Source organism: Macaca fascicularis, chromosome X, assembly GCF_037993035.2.
Source record: "Macaca fascicularis isolate 582-1 chromosome X, T2T-MFA8v1.1".
NCBI classification, from domain to species: domain Eukaryota; kingdom Metazoa; phylum Chordata; class Mammalia; order Primates; family Cercopithecidae; genus Macaca; species Macaca fascicularis.
Window position 1 is genome coordinate 50,243,184 of NC_088395.1, and position 19,227 is coordinate 50,262,410.

A 19,227-nucleotide genomic window follows, 5' to 3' on the forward strand; every position below is an offset into this window, starting at 1 on the left:
AGTACAGTGACAATAATGCAAGGGAAGTGTCTTAGTCCATATGGGCAATTATCACAAAACACCTTCAACTGGGTAACTTATAAACAACAAAAAGTTATTGCTCACAGTTCTGGAGGCTGAAAAGTCCAAGATCATGGTGCTGGCAAGTTTGCTATCTCGTGAGGGCCCATTCCTCATGGATGACATCTTTTGCCTGTGCCCTCACATGGTGGAAGAGGCAAACAAGCTTCCTCGGGCCTCTTTTATAAGGGCACTAATCCCATTCACAAGGGCTGTGCTCTCAAGGCTTAATCACCTCTCAAAATGCCTATCTCTTAATAGCATCACATTGGAGATTAGGTTTCAACATAATGAATTTCAAAGGGACACAAGTATTCAGATCACAGCAGTAAAGTATCACAGCATATGAGAAACTTTCTTGTGACATCTGAGTCCCTTTTTCATGAGTTTATCTTACCATTCAGAAAGAACAGACATACATGAACTGTATCAATAATGGGAAATCCATGCAGATATCTAGGACCCTCCTGATTCTCCAACTGAATTGAGCATCCATTTGGCCATATTTGCATGGGGCTAGGGGGCAGGGGAGCAAGGCATCATTAGCAGAGTTTCTGCCTCTAGCTCTCTAGCTGCTCAGAAAGCCCATTTCCCTTTTGCACTCAAGTTCTGAAGATTTACCTTGGTTACCTTGAATGGTCTTTGGTGCCTTCCAGAGACAGTTCCATCATTACAATGTACCTAAGCCATTCCTAAGGTTGGGCATTACTGCAGATATCCGAACTCATCTATTTGACAGTTGAGGGCTCCTTTCGCTCTGGGTTTTGGAGGTTCCCTATATGATAATTTGCTTCTTAACAGTCAGTATTATTAGGTCTCCATGTCTTCATCCCTGTGTTCTTCTCAACATTTGCCACAGTGAGATCCTGGCCTGCCAAAAAGAGTTAATCTGTTTTAATTAGTTAATCTGCTGTGAGTTTTTATTTTCCTCTCCCTTATCATTTCTAGCATGGGAAGGACTTGTGATATTTAAGAGCTGGTGCTAAGCCACTAGACAGGGAGATAGGGCCTATATCCATGTTTGCCTAAATGGTTTTGTGTAGGTAGGACTTTTGTTTATTTATATATGTTATTTTATTTCATTTTATTTTATTTTATTTTTTGAGATAAAGTCTTGCTCTTTTGCCCAAGCTGGCGTGATCACAGCTCACTGCAGCCTTAGCCTCCTAAATAGCTGGGACTACAGGTGCTCACCACCATGCCCAGCTAATTTGTGTATTCTTTCTGTAGAGATGGGATTTTTCCATATTGCCCAGGCTGGTCTTGAACTCCTGGGCTCAAGCAATCCTCCTGCCTCTATTTGAGATCTTTCTAGCTTTTTGATGTGGGCATTTAGTATTTGTATACACATATACCTATTTAGGAAATCATGAATTCATGCAACTTCAATTTCAATACATAAAATTCTTTCTTGGGTTCACTAATCCTTATTTGTATGTTCTATAATGAGAACCCTGGCTCCTAAGAACATCAACACATTTACTTAATACTGTAATACAGCTAAAAGAGTTTCAAAATGGCTTCATCCAAACCACTGTAATAAACAAACCTACTAAAAAGAGTTCCAGATTTATTAGCAATATCTACACCCCCCTGCAGAGCTATCCTAATTGAGGATGTATACTTTGAAGGTGGCAGTCAAATACTATTTATAAGTGACTTGGATTGGTTATTTCTGATCTTTTCTTGTGCTTTCTAAAAAGAAAGGAAAAATCATTTAACATAGTTATGGTACTTATTTGAAATATAATTAGGTTCATTTGTGTCATTTAATTTTTTAATTTAAAAAAATTTTTTGAGACAAGGTCTTGCTCTGTTGCCCAATCTGGAGTACAGTAGCGTGATCGAAGCTCACTGCAGTTTCAACCTCCCAGACTCAAGCAGTCTTCTTACCTCGTTCCCCACAAGTGACTGGGACCATAGGCATGTGCCCCCACACCGAGCTATATTTTTTTTATTATTATTTTGTGGTAACAGGGTCTCCCTATGTTGCCCAGGTTGGTCTTGAACTACCAGGCTCAAGTGATCCTCCCACCATGGCCTCTCAAAATGCTGGGACTACAGGCAAGAGCCACTGTGACTAGCCTGTTTGTTTCATTTTAAAGACATAACTTTAAGTGTATTTTTACTGACATTATTAACAGTCCCATGATCTTTCCTACTGTTAAAAGTGTTAGTCAGGATTAGAGTCTGTATGGAACTCCCCAAAGCCATGTGTTAAATGAATGCCACTTAGTGAGATGGGATAGATATATCACAGGTAGTATTGTGTTAGAGGTGTATCCTGAAGAGGCACACCCAGACAGCAAAGTCAATCATACTGCCTTTTTTCCCCTCTGAAAATCTTATGAGGTCAAAGTGGAGTATGATGTTAACACAGCATCTTTTCAGTTGTGGGCCAGCTAGTAGGCCTGGCATAGAGCACAGAACTACATCCTGTATCTCTTAGAAACACATAGGGCTGCTAGTTAGCCAACACATACCAGTACTGCCGCACTGGTTGTTTGATGCTAGCTTCCACTGTGATTGGTTGGCCCAGTGCCATACTGGTTGTGAGATGTTTGGATTATCACTCCTGGGAACACCCAACCAACTTATGTGGATCAGGACTTTCCTATGAGAGCCACCTATTAGGTAATTTGTGGTTTTCTTCATTTTCCTGCCTCCTCCTTCCCCCGTCCCGTACCCATTTTTTTTTTTTTTTTTTTTTTTTTTTGCAGGCTTCTCAATGTCAACCTGTCCAGCCCAAGAAAGAAGCCAATAAAGAGTTTGTAAAAGATGTTTCTAAGAAGATAAGCAGGAGTACACGTGCTCTTGGATTGGCCAAAAAGAATAAGCGGAATCTAAAATGGTGAGTGAGAGGGGACTCAGATGGCATTATTTTAGATGGTAGAGTATGTGACATCCTTTTGTCCCCATTGAGAACATATTTAGCAAGCCACAATGGTGACTACCACATTAACCCTGGGTGCTGAGGTGGGCTCAGCTGTGGTTGCTGAAGTGTTATAGGCCTCTTCTGTTTCTCCTCTTTCATTATGTGTGTGCATAATGAAAGAGCTGTTGTCATTGGAAAATTTACCAAAAGACTTCGTGCTCATTTTTTCCTGTCTTCTAGTAATTCAGTACCTGTTTGAGCTAGTCTGTGCTTTATAGTGTGGAGACAACTTAACTTTTCAGGGATTCTCAGCAGCTGACTGGTAGCTTGCCAGTCTGCTTATTCCATTAGAAGCTTTAGGGGAGGTTTGTACCTTGTTACTGGAGATAAATTACTATCTCCCTAGAGCAAAAACATGTGTTTTTCAGCTGTTACAGGTACCGGTCACAGGTTCTACAAGTACAGATGCACATTCCCATTTAGGACTGAAAAAAGAATTTACCTCTAGGAAGACTGTTATTGAAAGATGACTTAGATAGTGGAATGAGACCTTTCTATATCCCCTCCTCATTCCAGTGAGAATTATTCTTCAGGGACTGACTAATCTACATCTGAATAGATTAGATAGATGCCTATTACCTATTACCGGGCTAAAGTCAATTATACTGCCTTTTTTCCCCTCTGAAAATCTTACGAGGTCAAGGTGTAGTGATATTAACACAACATCTTTTCAGTTATTTGCTAGCCAGAAGGCCTGGCATAGAGCACAGAACTACATCCTGTGTCTCTTGGAAACATGTAGGGCTGCTATTTAGCCAACACATACCAGTACTATTGTACCGGTTGTTTGATGCTAGCTTCCACTGTGATTGGTTGGCGCAGTGCCATACTGGTTGTAAGATGTTTGGATTATCACTCCTGGGAACACCAAAGGGTAAGCTAAAAAGACTGAGTAACTCTAGAAAATAACATGCACAGTCCACAGGATATTTTGCTAATTACCCAGCAGAAAGAAGATTAGCATTTAGCTTTACTTGGTTTCCTGCTAAAATGGAATTCTGGAGTTTGCATGCATATTTTGACCTTAATTCTCTGCATTATTTTGAGTTTCTTTTATCATTCTGACTTTAGCAGGGTAATCCTCACAAATGCCGTAAACATTCTTCTCTTCACTCAGGGTTCAGTGGAAAGGACCCTAATAATAGTAGGAAAACTAGTAATAGCTGCCATTTATTGAGAGCTCACTGTAATCACACAAGTATAATCATTAAGTCTTTTTTTTTTTGTAACAGCTTTATTGAGATATAATTTGCATACCATACAGTTCACCCATTTAAAGTATACAATTCAATGGTATTTAGTATAGTCACAGTTATACAGCCATCACAATCAATTTTTGGACATTTTCATTAACTCCAAAGAAACCCTGTACCTTTGGTTGTCATCTCTCAATACCCCCAACCTGCCCAGCTTTGGGCAACCGCTAATCTACTTTCTGTCTATATATAGATTTCCCTATTCTGGATGTTTCATATAAATGGAATTAGACAATGTGTGGTCTTTTGTGTCTAGCTTCTTTCACTTAGCATGTTTTTGAGGTTATCCATGTCATAGCAGGTTATTAGTACTTCATTTCTTTTTATTGCCAAGTAATATTTCATTGCATATATACAACACATTTGGTTTACCCATCCATCAGTTGATAGATATTTCTATTTGTTCTACCTTTTGGTTATTGTGAATAGTGCTGCTATGAACATTTGTGTATACCTTTTTGTTTGAACACTTGTTTTCAGTTCTTTTATGTATATACTTAGGAGTGTGGTTGCTGGGTCATATGGTAATTCTGTGCTCCATGCATTGAGGAACTGCCAAACTGTATTCCATAGTGGCTACACCATTTTACATTTCCTCCAGTAGTGTATTTACTTGAGGAAATGTAAAATGGTATAACCACTGTGCAATGGTGGCAGTGTTTTGTTTTTTTTTTGTTTTTCCTTGAGACAGAGTCTCACTCGTGTCACCCAGGCTGGAGTGCAATGGCGTGATCTCGGCTCACTGCAAACTCTGCCTCCTGGGTTCAAGCAATTCTCGTACCTCAGCCTCCCAAGTAGCTGGGATTACAGGCGCCCACCACCACACCTGGCTAGTTTTTGTATTTTTAGTAGAGATGGGGTTTCACCATGTTGGCCAGGCTAGTCTCAAACTCCTGACCTCAGATATTCCGCCTGCCTCGGCCTCCCAGGGTGCTGGGATTACAGGAGTGAGCCACCATGCACAGCTGACAGTGTTTTTTTTTTTTTTAATATGTATATGGCCATCGTGGTGGGTGTGAAGTGGCATCTCATTGTGGTTTTTAGGTTTGCATTTCTCTGACTAATGATGTTGAGCATCTTTTATGTGCTTATTGGCTATTTGATACTTCTTTGGAGGAATGTCTGTTTGGATCCTTTGCCCAGTTTTTATGCTTTTATTTCTTAATTTTTAAAATTTTATTTTTAATTGACATATAATAATTGTAAATAGTTACTGGTCTTTGTGTTGTTGAGTTGTAAGAGTTCTTTATATATTTTAGATACAAGTCCCTAATCAGATATGAGTTGCAAATATTTTCATCCATTTTTTGCGTTATCTTTTTCACTTTGTTGATGATGTCCTTTGAAGTACACAAATTTTTAATTCTGAAGAAGTCTAATTTATTTTTTCTTTTGTTTATGATTTTGATGTCATACCTAAGAAACCACTGCCAAATCTCAGGTTAAGAAAATTTATACCTGTTTACTTCTAAGAGTTTTAAATTTTTAGCTCTTAACTTAGGGTTTTGATCTATTTTCAGTTAATTTTTGTTGGCGGTGTGTATTAGGAGCCTTAACTTCATTGTTTTGAGTGTGGATATCCAGTTTTTCCAGCACTATTTGTTGAGAAAACTAACCTTTCTTAATTGTCTTGGCACCCTTGTGGGAAATCAATTGACCATACATGTGTTTATATATGGACTCTTAATTTTATTCCATCAATCCATATGCCTCTCATTAACTATCATTATGCCAGTACCATATTGTCTTGATTATTGCAGCTTCATGTTGTGTTTTGAAATTGAGAAGTGTATTTTGGGAGGCCAAGGCGGGCGGATCATGAGGTCAGGAGATCGAGACCATCCTGGCTAACACGGTGAAACCCCGTCTCTACTAAAAAATACAAAAAAATTAGCCGGGCGTGGTAGCGGGCGCCTGTAGTCCCGCCTACTCGGGAGGCTGAGGCAGGAGAATGGCGTGAACCCGGGAGTCGGAGCTTGCAGTGAGCCGAGACTGCGCCACTGCACTCCAGCCTGGATGATAGAGCGAGACTCTGTCTCAAAAAAAAAGGAAAAAAAGAAAGAAATTGGGAAGTGTGACTCCTCCAAACTTTGTTCTTGTTTTTCAAGATTGTTTTGACTATTTTGGGCTCATTGCAATTCTATATAAATTTTAGAATCAGCTTGTCAATTTCTACAAACAAGCTAGCTGGGATTCCTGTATAAATTGCCTTGGATCTGTGGATCAACTTGGGAAGTATTGATATGTTTTTTTTCTTATTTATTTATTTATTTATTTATTTATTTATTTATGAGACAGAGTCTTGCTCTGCCGCCCAGGCTGGAGTGCAGTGGTGCAATCTTGGCTCACTGTAACCTCCACCTCCCAGGTTCAAGCGATTCTCATGCCTCAGCCTGCCCGAGTAGCTGGGATTACAGGTGTGCGCCACCACACCTGGCTTTTTTTTTTTTTTTTTTTTTTTTTTTTTTGTATTTTTGTAGAGACAGGGTTTCACTATGTTGGGCAGGACGGTCTCAAACTCCTGACCTGAAGTGATCTGCCCACCTCAACTTCCCAAAGTGCTGGGATTACAGGCATGAGCTACTGTGCCCAGCCTGACATCTTAGCAATATTAAGTTTTCTAATTCATGAATATGGATATCTATCTATTTAGATATTTAGTTTTTTCAGTGGTTTTTACAGTTTCCAGAGTATAAGTTTTATGTTTATTTTGTTAAATTTATTTCTAAGCATTTTCTTCTTCTTGACACTATTGTAAATGGAATTGTTTACTTAATTTCATTTTCAGATTATTCATTGCAAGTATATAGAAACACATTTGGTTTTTGTATATTGATTTTGTGTCCTGGAATCTTGATGAAGATATTCATTCTAATAGTTTCTGTGTGTATTCCTTAGGATTTTGTCTGTACAAGATCATGTCATCTGTGAATACAGATAGTTTTACTTTTCCAAACTGGATGCCTTTTATTTAGTTTTCTTGCCTACTTTCCCTGGCTACAACCTCTAGTACAATGTTGAATAGAAGTATCAAGAGTTGGACAGTCTTGTTTTCTCTCTGATCTGAGGGGGAAAGTATCAATCTTTCACCATCAAGTACGATGTTAGCTTTGGGTTTTTTGTAGATGCCCTTTGTGAGGTTGAGGAACCTCCCTTCTATTCCTTGTTTGTTAAGTGCTTTTTATCATGAAAGAGGGTTAGATTTTGTCAAATGATTTTTCTGGATCTTTTGAGATGATCATGTAGTTTTTGTTTTCTATTCCATTAATATGATGTAGTTCACAAATTGAGTTTTGGGTGTTAAATTAATCTTGCATTCCTGGGATAAATCCCACTTGGTTGTGGTGTATAATCCTTTTATATGTTGCTGGATTTGGTTTGCAGTATTTGGCTGAGGATTTTTGTATCTATATTCATAAGAGGTATCAGCCTGTAGTTTTCTAGTGGTGTCTGTCTGTTTTTGGTATCAGAGTAATACCGACCTCATAGAATGAGTTAGAAACTTCCCACTTTTTGTATTTCTTGGAAGAGTTAATGAAGAACTGGTATTAATTATTGTTTAAATGCTTGGATAGAATTGAAGCCATTTGGGCCTGGACTTTACTTTGTGAGTAGTTTTTGATTATTGATTTGATATCTTGTTATAGGTCTATTCAGATTTTCTGTTTTCTTCTTGAGTCAGTTTTGGTAGTTTGTGTCCTCCTAGGAATTTGTCCATTTCATCTCAATTATCTAATTTATTGACATTCAGTTGTTTATAACGTTCCTTTAAGTGTTTTTGAGCATATTAATTTGTTGAATCTTCACAATAAGCCTACGAAGGAGACAGTATGATCCCCATTTTATAGGTGAAAAAAACTGAAGCACAGAGAGTTAACTTGCCCAAGGTCACCCAGTCAGTAAGTGGAGGAGCCAGGATTTGAATCCAGGCAGTCTAGCTCCAGAGTGCATGTTCTTACCATAGCTAGACTATCTAAAGATCTCTAAAAGTTATCAGGAGGGACCTGGACTCTTATCTGGTCAAGCAGAACCTTTTGAAGCACTTTTTTTTCCTTAACAACTCAGTTGGTTTTCATTCTGTTCCTAGATTTGTACAACTATCACCACTATCTAATTTTAGAACTTTTTCAACGCCCTCCGTCCACTAAATCCATACCTATTAGGAGTTCCTTTCCCTTCCCAATCCCCCTTTCTACTCCTACCACTGTCCCAACTTCAGGAAACCAGTAGTCTAGTTTCTGCTATGGGTATACCTCTATGGATATGTCCATTCTGCATATTTCATATTGAACTAAATCATATCATATCTGGTCTTTTGAAGGTATTTACTCCTGCTGAGACTGGTGATTATATCTGCCTGAAATTCTCTTTCTTCTTATTCTGATCTTTAGTCTTCCTGTGATTTGGTTTCACTAGATTCATCACTCTAATTGAATATACAATCCTATTCAAAACAAAGCTTTGCATCTGACACATGTGACAAGTTTCTATTTTGAGCTTTTTATTACCTCCATTGGGAAAGCATCTCCTTAATAGCCCAGGGTGAGGGGAATGTAGTTAGATACTACCAATGTTAATTATCAGCCCACCTCTCTCATTAGCCTTCAAACAATGTTAATTTCAACCTGAAGTTTACCAGATGCCTTGGGTTGATAGACAAAGACAAATGCAGCTAGTGAAGGAGACTGATGTATGAACAGATAACTCATACAATGTGATAAGTATTATAATAAAAGCCTTTGTATGTAAGGTAATGAAGCATATATAAGAAAACGTAACATGAATTTCAATGGAAAAATTATAGAAAAGTGTAGGAATCTAGGCCATAGAAACTAAACAGTGTACTATTTAAGTTGATTCACCATGGTACCTATTGATTTTGTCCCTCTAATCTGTCTTATGGGGTTGAAGCCTCTTCCCCTTTCATACCTTTAGTAAATATAGCAACAAAAGGAAATGGTAGGTGAGGACTCTAGGAACTACATTTTTCTTACCCAGACATTGTTTCCTTCACAGGCATAAGCTGGAAGTCACACCAGTAGTAGCCTCTACTACCATGGTACCAAACATTATGGAGAAACCACTCATTCCAGACATATCCACCACCTCCAAAATACCCAACACTGAAGAGGCATCTCTCTTCAGAAAGCCATTAGTTTTAAAAGAGGAACCCACTATTGAGGATAAAACCCTTATCAATAAGTCATTATCTTTAAAGAAGTGCTCAAATCATGGGGAGTTGTCCCTGTTGGAAAAGCCACAGCCCCTGCAGGAGGAGAGTGGCAGTGATGATGAGTTTGTTATAGAGCCAATGACTTTTAAGAAGACACATAAAACTGAGGAGGCAGCCATCACCAAGAAGACATTATCCTTAAAGAAGAAGATGTGTGCAAGTCAGGGGAAGCAGTCCTGCCAGGAAGAGTTGTTGGCTTTGCAGGATGTCAATACTGAAGAGGATTTCTTCTTTATGGAGTCAATGAGTTTTAAGAAGTCTAAAACTGAGGAGTCAATCCCAATCCATAAGCTATCATCTTTAAAGAAGAAATGTACCATTTATGGGAAGATGTGCCACTTTAAGAAGCCACCAGTATTGCAGACAACCATCTCCGGAGCGATGTCCTCCATTAAGAAGCCATTGTCCTTTAAGAAGAAGCCTACCACTGAGAAGGCGACCCTTTTCCAAGAGCCATCTGTATTTCAAGAGAAGCGCACCACTGAGCATGAGATGTCCATCTTAAAGGAATCATTGACCTTGCAGAAGACCAACTTTAAAGAGGATTCCCTTGTTAAGGAGCCATTAGTCTTTAAGAAGAAGCCTAGCACTGAGGAGGCAATCATGATGCCATTAATATTAAAGGAGCAGTGCATGACTGAGGGGAAGAGGTCCTGCCTGAAGCCATTAATATTGCAGGCGATCACCTCTGGAGAGAAGTCGCTCATTACAAAGCCATTGTCCATTAAAGAAAAGCCATCTACTGAGAAGGAGTCCTTTGCCGAGGAACCATCTGCATTGCAAGAGAAGCACATCACTCAGGAGGAGGTTTCCATCTTAAAGGAGCCCTCATCCTTGTTAAAGTCTCTAACCGAAGAGTCACTTTTTGATGAGACTTTGGCTTTTACAAAGAAGTGTACCATTGAGGAGGCACCTTCTACCAAGAAGCCTTTAATTTTAAAGAGGAAGCACACCACTCAGGGGACAATGTCCCACTTGAAGAAACCACTAGTATTACAGACCACCTCTGGAGAGAAGTCACTTATTAAGGAGCCACTGTCCTTTAAAGAAGAAAAAGTGTCTTTAAAGAAAAAGTGTACCATACAAGCGATGATGTCCATCTGTCCAGAACTGTTGGACTTTCAGGATATGATTGGTGAAGATAAGAATTCTTTCTTTATGGAGCCAGTGTCATTTAGGAAGAACCCTACAGCTGAGGAGACAGTACTTACCAAGACATCATTGTCTGTACGGAAAAAGAAAATTACTCAGGGGAAGATGTCCCACTTAAAGAAGCCACTGGTCTTGCAGAAGATAATTTCCAAGGAGGAGTCACTCTATAAGAAGCTGTTGCCCTTTACAATGAAATCTACAACTGAAGAAAAGTTCCTCTTCCAGGAACCATCTGCATTGAAAGAGAAGCACACCACCTTGCAGGAAGTGTCCCTCTCAAAAGAGTCATTGGCCATCCAGGAGAAGACTACCACTGAGGAGGAATTCTCTCAGGAACTATTTTCATTGCATGTTAAGCATACCAACAAAAGTGAGTCCCTCTTCCAGAAGGCTTTGGTCTTGCAAGAGAAGACTAATACCAAAGAGGATTCCTTGAAGAAGCTGTTGGCCTTGCAGGAGAAAAGCACCATGGAAGAAGAGTCCTTTATCAATAAGCTATTGGTTCTGAAGAAGGAGCTTTCTGCTGAGGCAGCCACAAACATAGAGATGCAATTATCTTTAAAGGAGCAGTCCACTGCTCAGGGAGAAGCGTTCCTCTTGAAGAAGCAGTTGGCTTTGAATGAGAACACCAGTGAAGAGGAGTTCCTTATTAAGCAGCCACTGGCCTTGGAGGGATATCCCAGCATCGAGGAGGGGGAAACCCTCTTCAAGAAGCTTTTGGCCATGCAAGAGGAGCCCAGCATTAAGAAGGAGGCTGTCCTCAAGGAGCCCACTGTTGACAAAGAAGCTCACTTTAAGGAAACTTTGACCTTGCAGGAGAAGCCCAGCATTGAGCAAGAGGCCCTCTTTAAGCAACACTTGGCTTTGTGGGAGAAGCCCAGCACTGAGAAGGAGACCATCTTCAAAGAGTCTTTGGACTTGCAGGAGAAGCCCAGCATTGAGAAGGAGACCCTCCTCAAAAAGCCATTAGCCTTGCAGATGTCTACCATCAATGAGGCATTCCTCTTAGAAGATATGATAGCTCTGAATGAGAAACCCACCACTAGGAAGGAGTTGTCCTTCAGGGAGCCATTAGCCTTACTAGAGAGTCCCACCTACAAGGAAGACACCTTTCTCAAAACATTCTTGATTCCCCAAGTTGGAACCAGCCCAAATGTGTCTGGCACTGCCCCTGAATCCATAACAGGCAAGTCCAGCATTGCTACCGTGACCAGCATGGGCAAATCTGGTACCATCAACGAGGCATTCCTCTTCGAAGATATGATAACTCTGAATGAAAAACCCACCACTGGGAAAGAGTTGTCCTTCAAGGAGCCATTGGCCTTACAAAAGAGTCCCGCCTGCAAGGAAGACACCTTTCTGGAAACATTCTTGATCCCCCAAGTTGGAACCAGCCCATATGTATCTAGCACCACCCCTGAATCCATAACAGGCAAGTCCAGCATTGCTACCATGACCAGCGTGGGCAAGTCCAGTACCACCACCGAGTCCAGTGCATGTGAATTTGCTTCTGATAAACCTTTCTCACCACAGGCCAAGGGACCACCAAAGGAGGTATTCATCTCTCTTTCTTCTTAAATTAGATAAAGTGTTCTTTGATATCCTGGACGTGGCTGCTAGCAAAGTGTTTTTTTTTTTTGTTTTTTTTTGTTTTTTGCCTTCCTAAGCAGTTGAGCCATATACAGTAAGTTATTGAGAGTATCCCTCTACCTAGTGAGAGGGTGATATTTCTTGGGTTTACTTCTGGTTTTATTTAATGATACGTGATGCAGAATCATCTCTTCTCACCGTTTATAGCCTGAGGTTACCCATGATATGGAATATATTTCCCAGGTTCTTTGGCATTTTTCTCTTAAATCAAGTTGGCCTTGTAGAATCTCTTGACTTCCTGATTGGCACAGTGATAGATCTAAGCAATCAGAAAGTATTTATTCCAGTAATACCACAAGGGTCTGGACTACTGTGCTGTATACTTGGGCTTTGCAGTAGTGGCCAGGTAATTTCATTCAGGAAATTGCCTTTCTTAGTAATTGTAATTTGCATCACAATGGGCTTTGGTTAAAAAAAATGGGCAAAGTTCATAGGAGCATCTCCCAAGAAAGGTGGTCTTTACATTGTAAATTTGAATAATGAAGGGATGATATTTAGCAAGCAGGAGGAGAAATGTCCTTTTTGTAGCAAAACAACCTGGGTAAAGGTATAGAAGGGAGGAAAAGACTACCAAAATGAATTGGGCCAGATCAAAGCATTGACATAATTAGGGACCTAAGAAGACAGGTAACACAGCTGAAATAATAAAATAAGAATGTCCATCTTGGAGAATCTTGAGCTTACCTATAAAAAGGGTCCCTTGTTCCAAGGGCAGCGAAGGTATATACAACAAAAACTAGGCATTTCTTGATCACTGGACCATATGAGGATTGCACGGCCAAGGAGTACTGTGTTGTGGCCCAACATATACAAGGCTTGAGACACCTTAGCAGAAGAAGACAGTGGAGAGAAAGGACTAATCCTTGATATGTATGTGCTAAGTCTTCCTTGGAATAATTCTCCTCATAATGTATCTTTTTGGTGATTTCTAAGCAGATAACCCCATGGGAAGATATTGACGAGGACAGCAGTGATCCAAGTTTCAACCCAATGTATGCCAAGGAAATCTTCAGTTACATGAAGGAGAGAGAGGTATGTAGGTTTCTTGGATTTGGGGGTGGGCAATGATTTCTAGTTTTCGTTTCCTCATCATTCCATCCTTCAGTATGCAAGTTGAAAGGGTTGGTAATAATGATGATAAAAATAATAATAGCAACAACTAACAGTAGCTTTCTGTGAGTTGGATATTGTACTAACAGATTTGTAGATATTATCTTAATTCTCTCAGTGACTTCATGATGATAGGCATTATTATCTCCCTCTTATAGAGGAAACTGCCCAGAGTCATGTAAGTGGTATATGGTAGAGCTGGGATATGAGCTAAAATCTGATTACCTTGAAGACCATAATCCTGTACATCTAATTGCTAAGAAGACAGTCTTGGACATAAAAATGGTCAAGTAGTCTCTGAGTGGCTGTTCTTAGAGATCTTTTTCCTTCCCTATGCATGTTTCTGGCATTGTATGCAAAATCGTATTCTTTGTTTCATCTCTCCAAACTGGTGAAATTTTATTTCTCCTTTGAAATCTGCCAGTCTCCTTTACCACTAATATTCATCAATTCCAAAGTTTCTTCTATCTCTCTCAACAGAATAGATGGGACCAAGATTATCTACCAAGTAGAATTTTTAGCATGTCATGTATAAGAGGGTGGGTGGATGGAAACCCACCTACAGATCCACCTATCCTCTTTATAGAGAGAGTACAACTGATTGACTCCAAAGCCCACACTTTTTCTGGCATACCTAAGTAAGGGACATCTTTGTTATAATAAAAGTGTGAGCCTTGGTTCAGCAGTATCAGTTTCACTTGAGATCTTGTTAGAAATGCAGATACCTAGCCCCATCCCAGACCTTCTAAATCAAAATCTGAAGTTTTACATGATCCCCAAGTAGTGCATATGTATGTTAAAGTTTGAGAAGTGCTGTTCTACATAGCATGGTATTGTGCTTTAGATTGAATTGCAAAGAAGGGGCAGAACCTTTTTGGCATTTGTCTACAGCTATAGGTATGTTTCTGCCCTTATTCCCCCTGGATTCTTCAATATCCACTCTGACACTTGAATATCACATGTGTCTATTTCCCAAAGGATAACTGCAACTTGCCTGGAAAAGGATACTTTGATCTGCCCCTATCTAATACCAGTTGAAAATAAGGAGTTAGAACTATGAGGGAGAAGTTAATTGTTAAGTTACAATTTTGAACTACAAGAAGAGTTTATTTATTAACATTTCTTTCTCATCGATGCCAGGAACAGTTTATACTTACAGATTACATGAACAAGCAGATTGAAATCACCAGTGACATGAGGGCCATTCTTGTGGACTGGTTGGTGGAGGTGCAGGTAAGCCTGACAACTCCTGCTTTAAGGAGCTGCTGTTCTCTTTCTCATTCAGGGCTGCCAGGCCAGAAGCATGGTAAAAATGTACTGGGTCTATAGAGTTGAATAAGCCGTGGTTCCTGCCCTCAAGGAGCTCATGATTTAAGAGGCAAGATAAGATATGCCGACAAATTAGTATAATAGAAAGTGGAATATACTAAGTACTCTAAGAGTGTTTCAAATAAAATACTGTGAGAACTAATTGTAAGGAGAGACTTTCTAGAAAAGGCAGTGACGGTATGGTCGTTTTATCATTCTTAAAGTCTTGTAAAAGTATATCTAGTGATTTGGATTGGAGTCGATGACAAAGTCTTTCAAGCTTTGGGTGGAATGGATAATAGGAAGTACAGTGTGGCACAGGACATCGCAGGTAGCTGTTTGTCCAAGGTTAGACATTGAGGGAATACTGCTATGAATACTTAGTTATTATTTTATACTAAGGAAGGAGAGCCCAGAGTAGTACATAGCATATAGTGGGGGTTCAGTAAGTATTTGTTGAATGAATGGAAGTGAGAGAATTGCTATGTAGTTTGCAAGGAAACATACAGCATGGTCAGTCTATGCCCAGCAGTCTTAGTATGTAATTAGGAAGAAAAGACAATATAGTTTTATATCCTTTGTTAAATATCAGAGGAGTGGTTCAGGCTCATTTTGGAGTGACAGACCAAGGAATTGTGGTGGACACAGTATATCTGAACATCAGAAAAGCATGAAAATGTCTCTCGTCTTATGAAAATGGTAGAGAACAGTAAATCAGATAAGAGTAAAATTTGGGTAGATCTTAAATAAGTGAAATAGAACCCAAAGATTACTTATCATTGCCAAGCTGGAAAGAAATTTCTAGTGACTGCTATTGGACTTTATTCTGCTTAACATTCTCATTAGTGATGTAAATGGGAACAGAGAAGATGTATTCATTAAATTCCTGGATGGCATGAAACTAGGAGTAGGGATAGGAAATAAACGGCTTACAGAGAAAAAATATCTCTGCCAGCTGGAATGATGAACTAAATATTTTTTATTTAAAGTTTTTGTTATTGCATAAAAATGTACATTATAGCAAAAAGAAATTATAATTACCTGTGATCCCACAACCCTAAACTGCTGTTCTCATTTGTTTGCATATATTATCTCCCCATCTTAAACAGTGGTTATCCATTAGGGGTGCACCTCAGAATCAGATGCCCAGGTCCTATCCCGGACTTATCCAATCAGAATTGTGGGGATGTGGCCCAGGCACACATATTTTTATAAAGCTCCGCAAGTTATGTTAATGTATACCCTTGAAAGAGAATCTCAGTTCTAGAAAATACCATATTGTTTTCATAACTGTAGTTATATGTAGTACTTTTATAACTCTTTGGGTTTTTTATTTTAAAATAACCAAATAACAAAAATGACTTTTTGGATATACAGTTCCATAAAATTTTTTTTTTTAATTTATTTATTATTATTATACTTTAAGTTGTAGGGTACATGTGCATAACGTGCAGGTTTGTTACATATGTATACTTGTGCCATGTTGGTGTGCTGCACCCATCAACTCGTCATTTACATCAGGTATAACTCCCAATGCAATCCCTCCCCCCTCCCCCCTCCCCATGATAGGCCCCGGTGTGTGATGTTCCCCTTCCTGAGTCCAAGTGATCTCATTGTTCAGTTCCCACCTATGAGTGAGAACATGCGGTGTTTGGTTTTCTGTTCTTGTGATAGTTTGCTAAGAATGATGGTTTCCAGCTGCATCCATGTCCCTACAAAGGACACAAACTCATCCTTTTTGATGGCTGCATAGTATTCCATGGTGTATATCTGCCACATTTTCTTAATCCAATCTGTCACTGATGGACATTTGGGTTGATTCCAAGTCTTTGCTACTGTGAATAGTGCTGCAATAAACATACGTGTGCATGTGTCTTTATAGCAGCATAATTTATAATCCTTTGGGTATATACCCAGTAATGGGATGGCTGGGTCATATGGTACATCTAGTTCTAGATCCTTGAGGAATCGCCATACTGTTTTCCACAATGGTTGAACTAGTTTACAATCCCACCAACAGTGTAAAAGTGTTCCTATTTCTCCACATCCTCTCCAGCACCTGTTGTTTCCTGACTTTTTAATGATTGCCATTCTAACTGGTGTGAGATGGTATCTCATTGTGGTTTTGATTTGCATTTCTCTGATGGCCAGTGATGATGAGCATTTTTTCATGTGTCTGTTGGCTGTATGAATGTCTTCTTTTGAGAAATGTCTGTTCATATCCTTTGCCCACTTTTTGATGGGGTTGTTTGTTTTTTTCTTGTAAATTTGTTTGAGTTCTTTGTAGGTTCTGGATATGAGCCCTTTGTCAGATGAGTAGATTGCAAAAATTTTCTCCCATTCTGTAGGTTGCCTGTTCACTCTGATGGTAGTTTCTTTTGCTGTGCAGAAGCTCTTTAGTTTAATGAGATCCCATTTGTCAATTTTGGCTTTTGCTGCCGTTGCTTTTGGTGTTTTAGACATGAAGTCTTTGCCCATGCCTATGTCCTGAATGGTACTACCTAGGTTTTCCTCTAGGATTTTTATGGTATTAGGTCTAACATTTAAGTCTCTAATCCATCTTGAATTAATTTTCGTATAAGGAGTAAGGAAAGGATCCAGTTTCAGCTTTCTACTTATGGCTAGCCAATTTTCCCAGCACCATTTATTAAATAGGGAATCCTTTCCCCATTTCTTGTTTCTCTCAGGTTTGTCAAAGATCAGATGGCTGTAGATGTGTGGTATTATTTCTGAGGGCTCTGTTCTGTTCCATTGGTCTAGATCTCTGTTTTGGTACCAGTACCATGCTGTTTTGGTTACTGTAGCCTTGTAGTATAGTTTGAAGTCAGGTAGCGTGATGCCTCCAGCTTTGTTCTTTTGCCTTAGGATTGTCTTGGAGATGCGGGCTCTTTTTTGGTTCCATATGAACTTTAAAGCAGTTTTTTCCAATTCTGTGAAGAAACTCATTGGTAGCTTGATGGGGATGGCATTGAATCTATAAATTACCTTGGGCAGTATGGCCATTTTCACGATATTGATTCTTGCTATCCATGAGCATGGTATGTTCTTCCATTTGTTTGTGTCCTCTTTTATTTCACTGAGCAGTGGTTTGTAGTTCTCCTTGAAGAGGTCCTTTACATCCCTTGTAAGTTGGATTCCTAGGTATTTGATTCTCTTTGAAGCAATTGTGAATGGAAGTTCATTCCTGATTTGGCTCTCTGTTTGTCTGTTACTGGTGTATAAGAATGCTTGTGATTTTTGCACATTAATTTTGTATCCTGAGACTTTGCTGAAGTTGCTTATCAGCTTAAGGAGATTTTGGGCTGAGACAATGGGGTTTTCTTAATATACAATGATGTCATCTGCAAACAGGGACAATTTGACTTCTTCTTTTCCTAACTGAATACCCTTGATTTCTTTCTCTTGCCTAATTGCCCTAGCCAGAACTTCCAACACTATGTTGAATAGGAGTGGTGAGAGAGGGCATCCCTGTCTTGTGCCAGTTTTCAAAGGGAATGCTTCCAGTTTTTGTGCATTCACTATGATATTGGCTGTGGGTTTGTCATAAATAGCTCTTATTATTTTGAGGTACGTTCCATCAATACCAAATTTATTGAGCGTTTTTAGCATGAAGGGCTGTTGAATTTTGTCAAAAGCCTTTTCTGCATCTATTGAGATAATCATGTGGTTCTTGTCTTTGGTTCTGTTTATATGCTGGATTATGTTTATTGATTTGCGAATGTTGAACCAGCCTTGCATCCCAGGGATGAAGCCCACTTGATCATGGTGGATAAGCTTTTTGATGTGTTGCTGAATCCGGTTTGCCAGTATTTTATTGAGGATTTTTGCATCGATGTTCATCAGGGATATTGGTCTAAAATTCTCTTTTTTTGTTGTGTCTCTGCCAGGCTTTGGTATCAGGATGATGTTGGCCTCATAAAATGAGTTAGGGAGGATTCCCTCTTTTTCTATTGATTGGAATAGTTTCAGAAGGAATGGTACCAACTCCTCCTTGTACCTCTGGTAGAATTCAGCTGTGAATCCATCTGGTCCTGGACTTTTTTTGGTGGTAGGCTATTAATTATTGCCTCAATTTCAGAGCCTGCTATTGGTCTATTCAGGGATTCAACTTCTTCCTGGTTTAGTCTTGGAAGAGTGTAAGTGTCCAGGAAATTATCCATTTCTTCTAGATTTTCCAGTTTATTTGCGTAGAGGTGTTTATAGTATTCTCTGATGGTAGTTTGTATTTCTGTGGGGTCGGTGGTGATATCCCCTTTATCACTTTTAATTGCGTCGATTTGATTCTTCTCTCTTTTCTTCTTTATTAGTCTTGCTAGTGGTCTGTCAATTTTGTTGATCTTTTCAAAAAACCAACTCCTGGATTCATTGATTTTTTGGAGAGTTTTTTGTGTCTCTATGTCCTTCAGTTCTGCTCTGATCTTAGTTATTTCTTGCCTTCCACTAGCTTTCGAATGTGTTTGCTCTTGCTTCTCTAGTTCTTTTAATTGTGATGTTAGAGTGTCAATTTTAGATCTTTCCTGCTT

The 19,227-nt window shown here is 39.3% G+C and overlaps 1 protein-coding gene across 4 annotated transcripts in view; it reads left to right on the forward strand.

Annotated features, from left to right (window-relative positions):
- CCNB3 (cyclin B3) overlaps positions 1 to 19,227 on the forward strand; it is an 88,270-nt gene that overhangs the window by 28,339 nt on the left and 40,704 nt on the right. For 2 of the 4 annotated variants that reach the window (XM_015443647.3, XM_074029482.1), the window contains 4 exons: positions 2,781 to 2,911; positions 9,268 to 12,190; positions 13,220 to 13,318; positions 14,537 to 14,629. In XM_015443647.3, the coding sequence (XP_015299133.3) occupies positions 2,781 to 2,911; positions 9,268 to 12,190; positions 13,220 to 13,318; positions 14,537 to 14,629 (3,246 nt within the window). The remainder of the gene's footprint in view (positions 1 to 2,780; positions 2,912 to 9,267; positions 12,191 to 13,219; positions 13,319 to 14,536; positions 14,630 to 19,227) is intronic. The other 2 variants (XM_005593584.4, XM_074029483.1) reach the window with 1 other exon arrangement.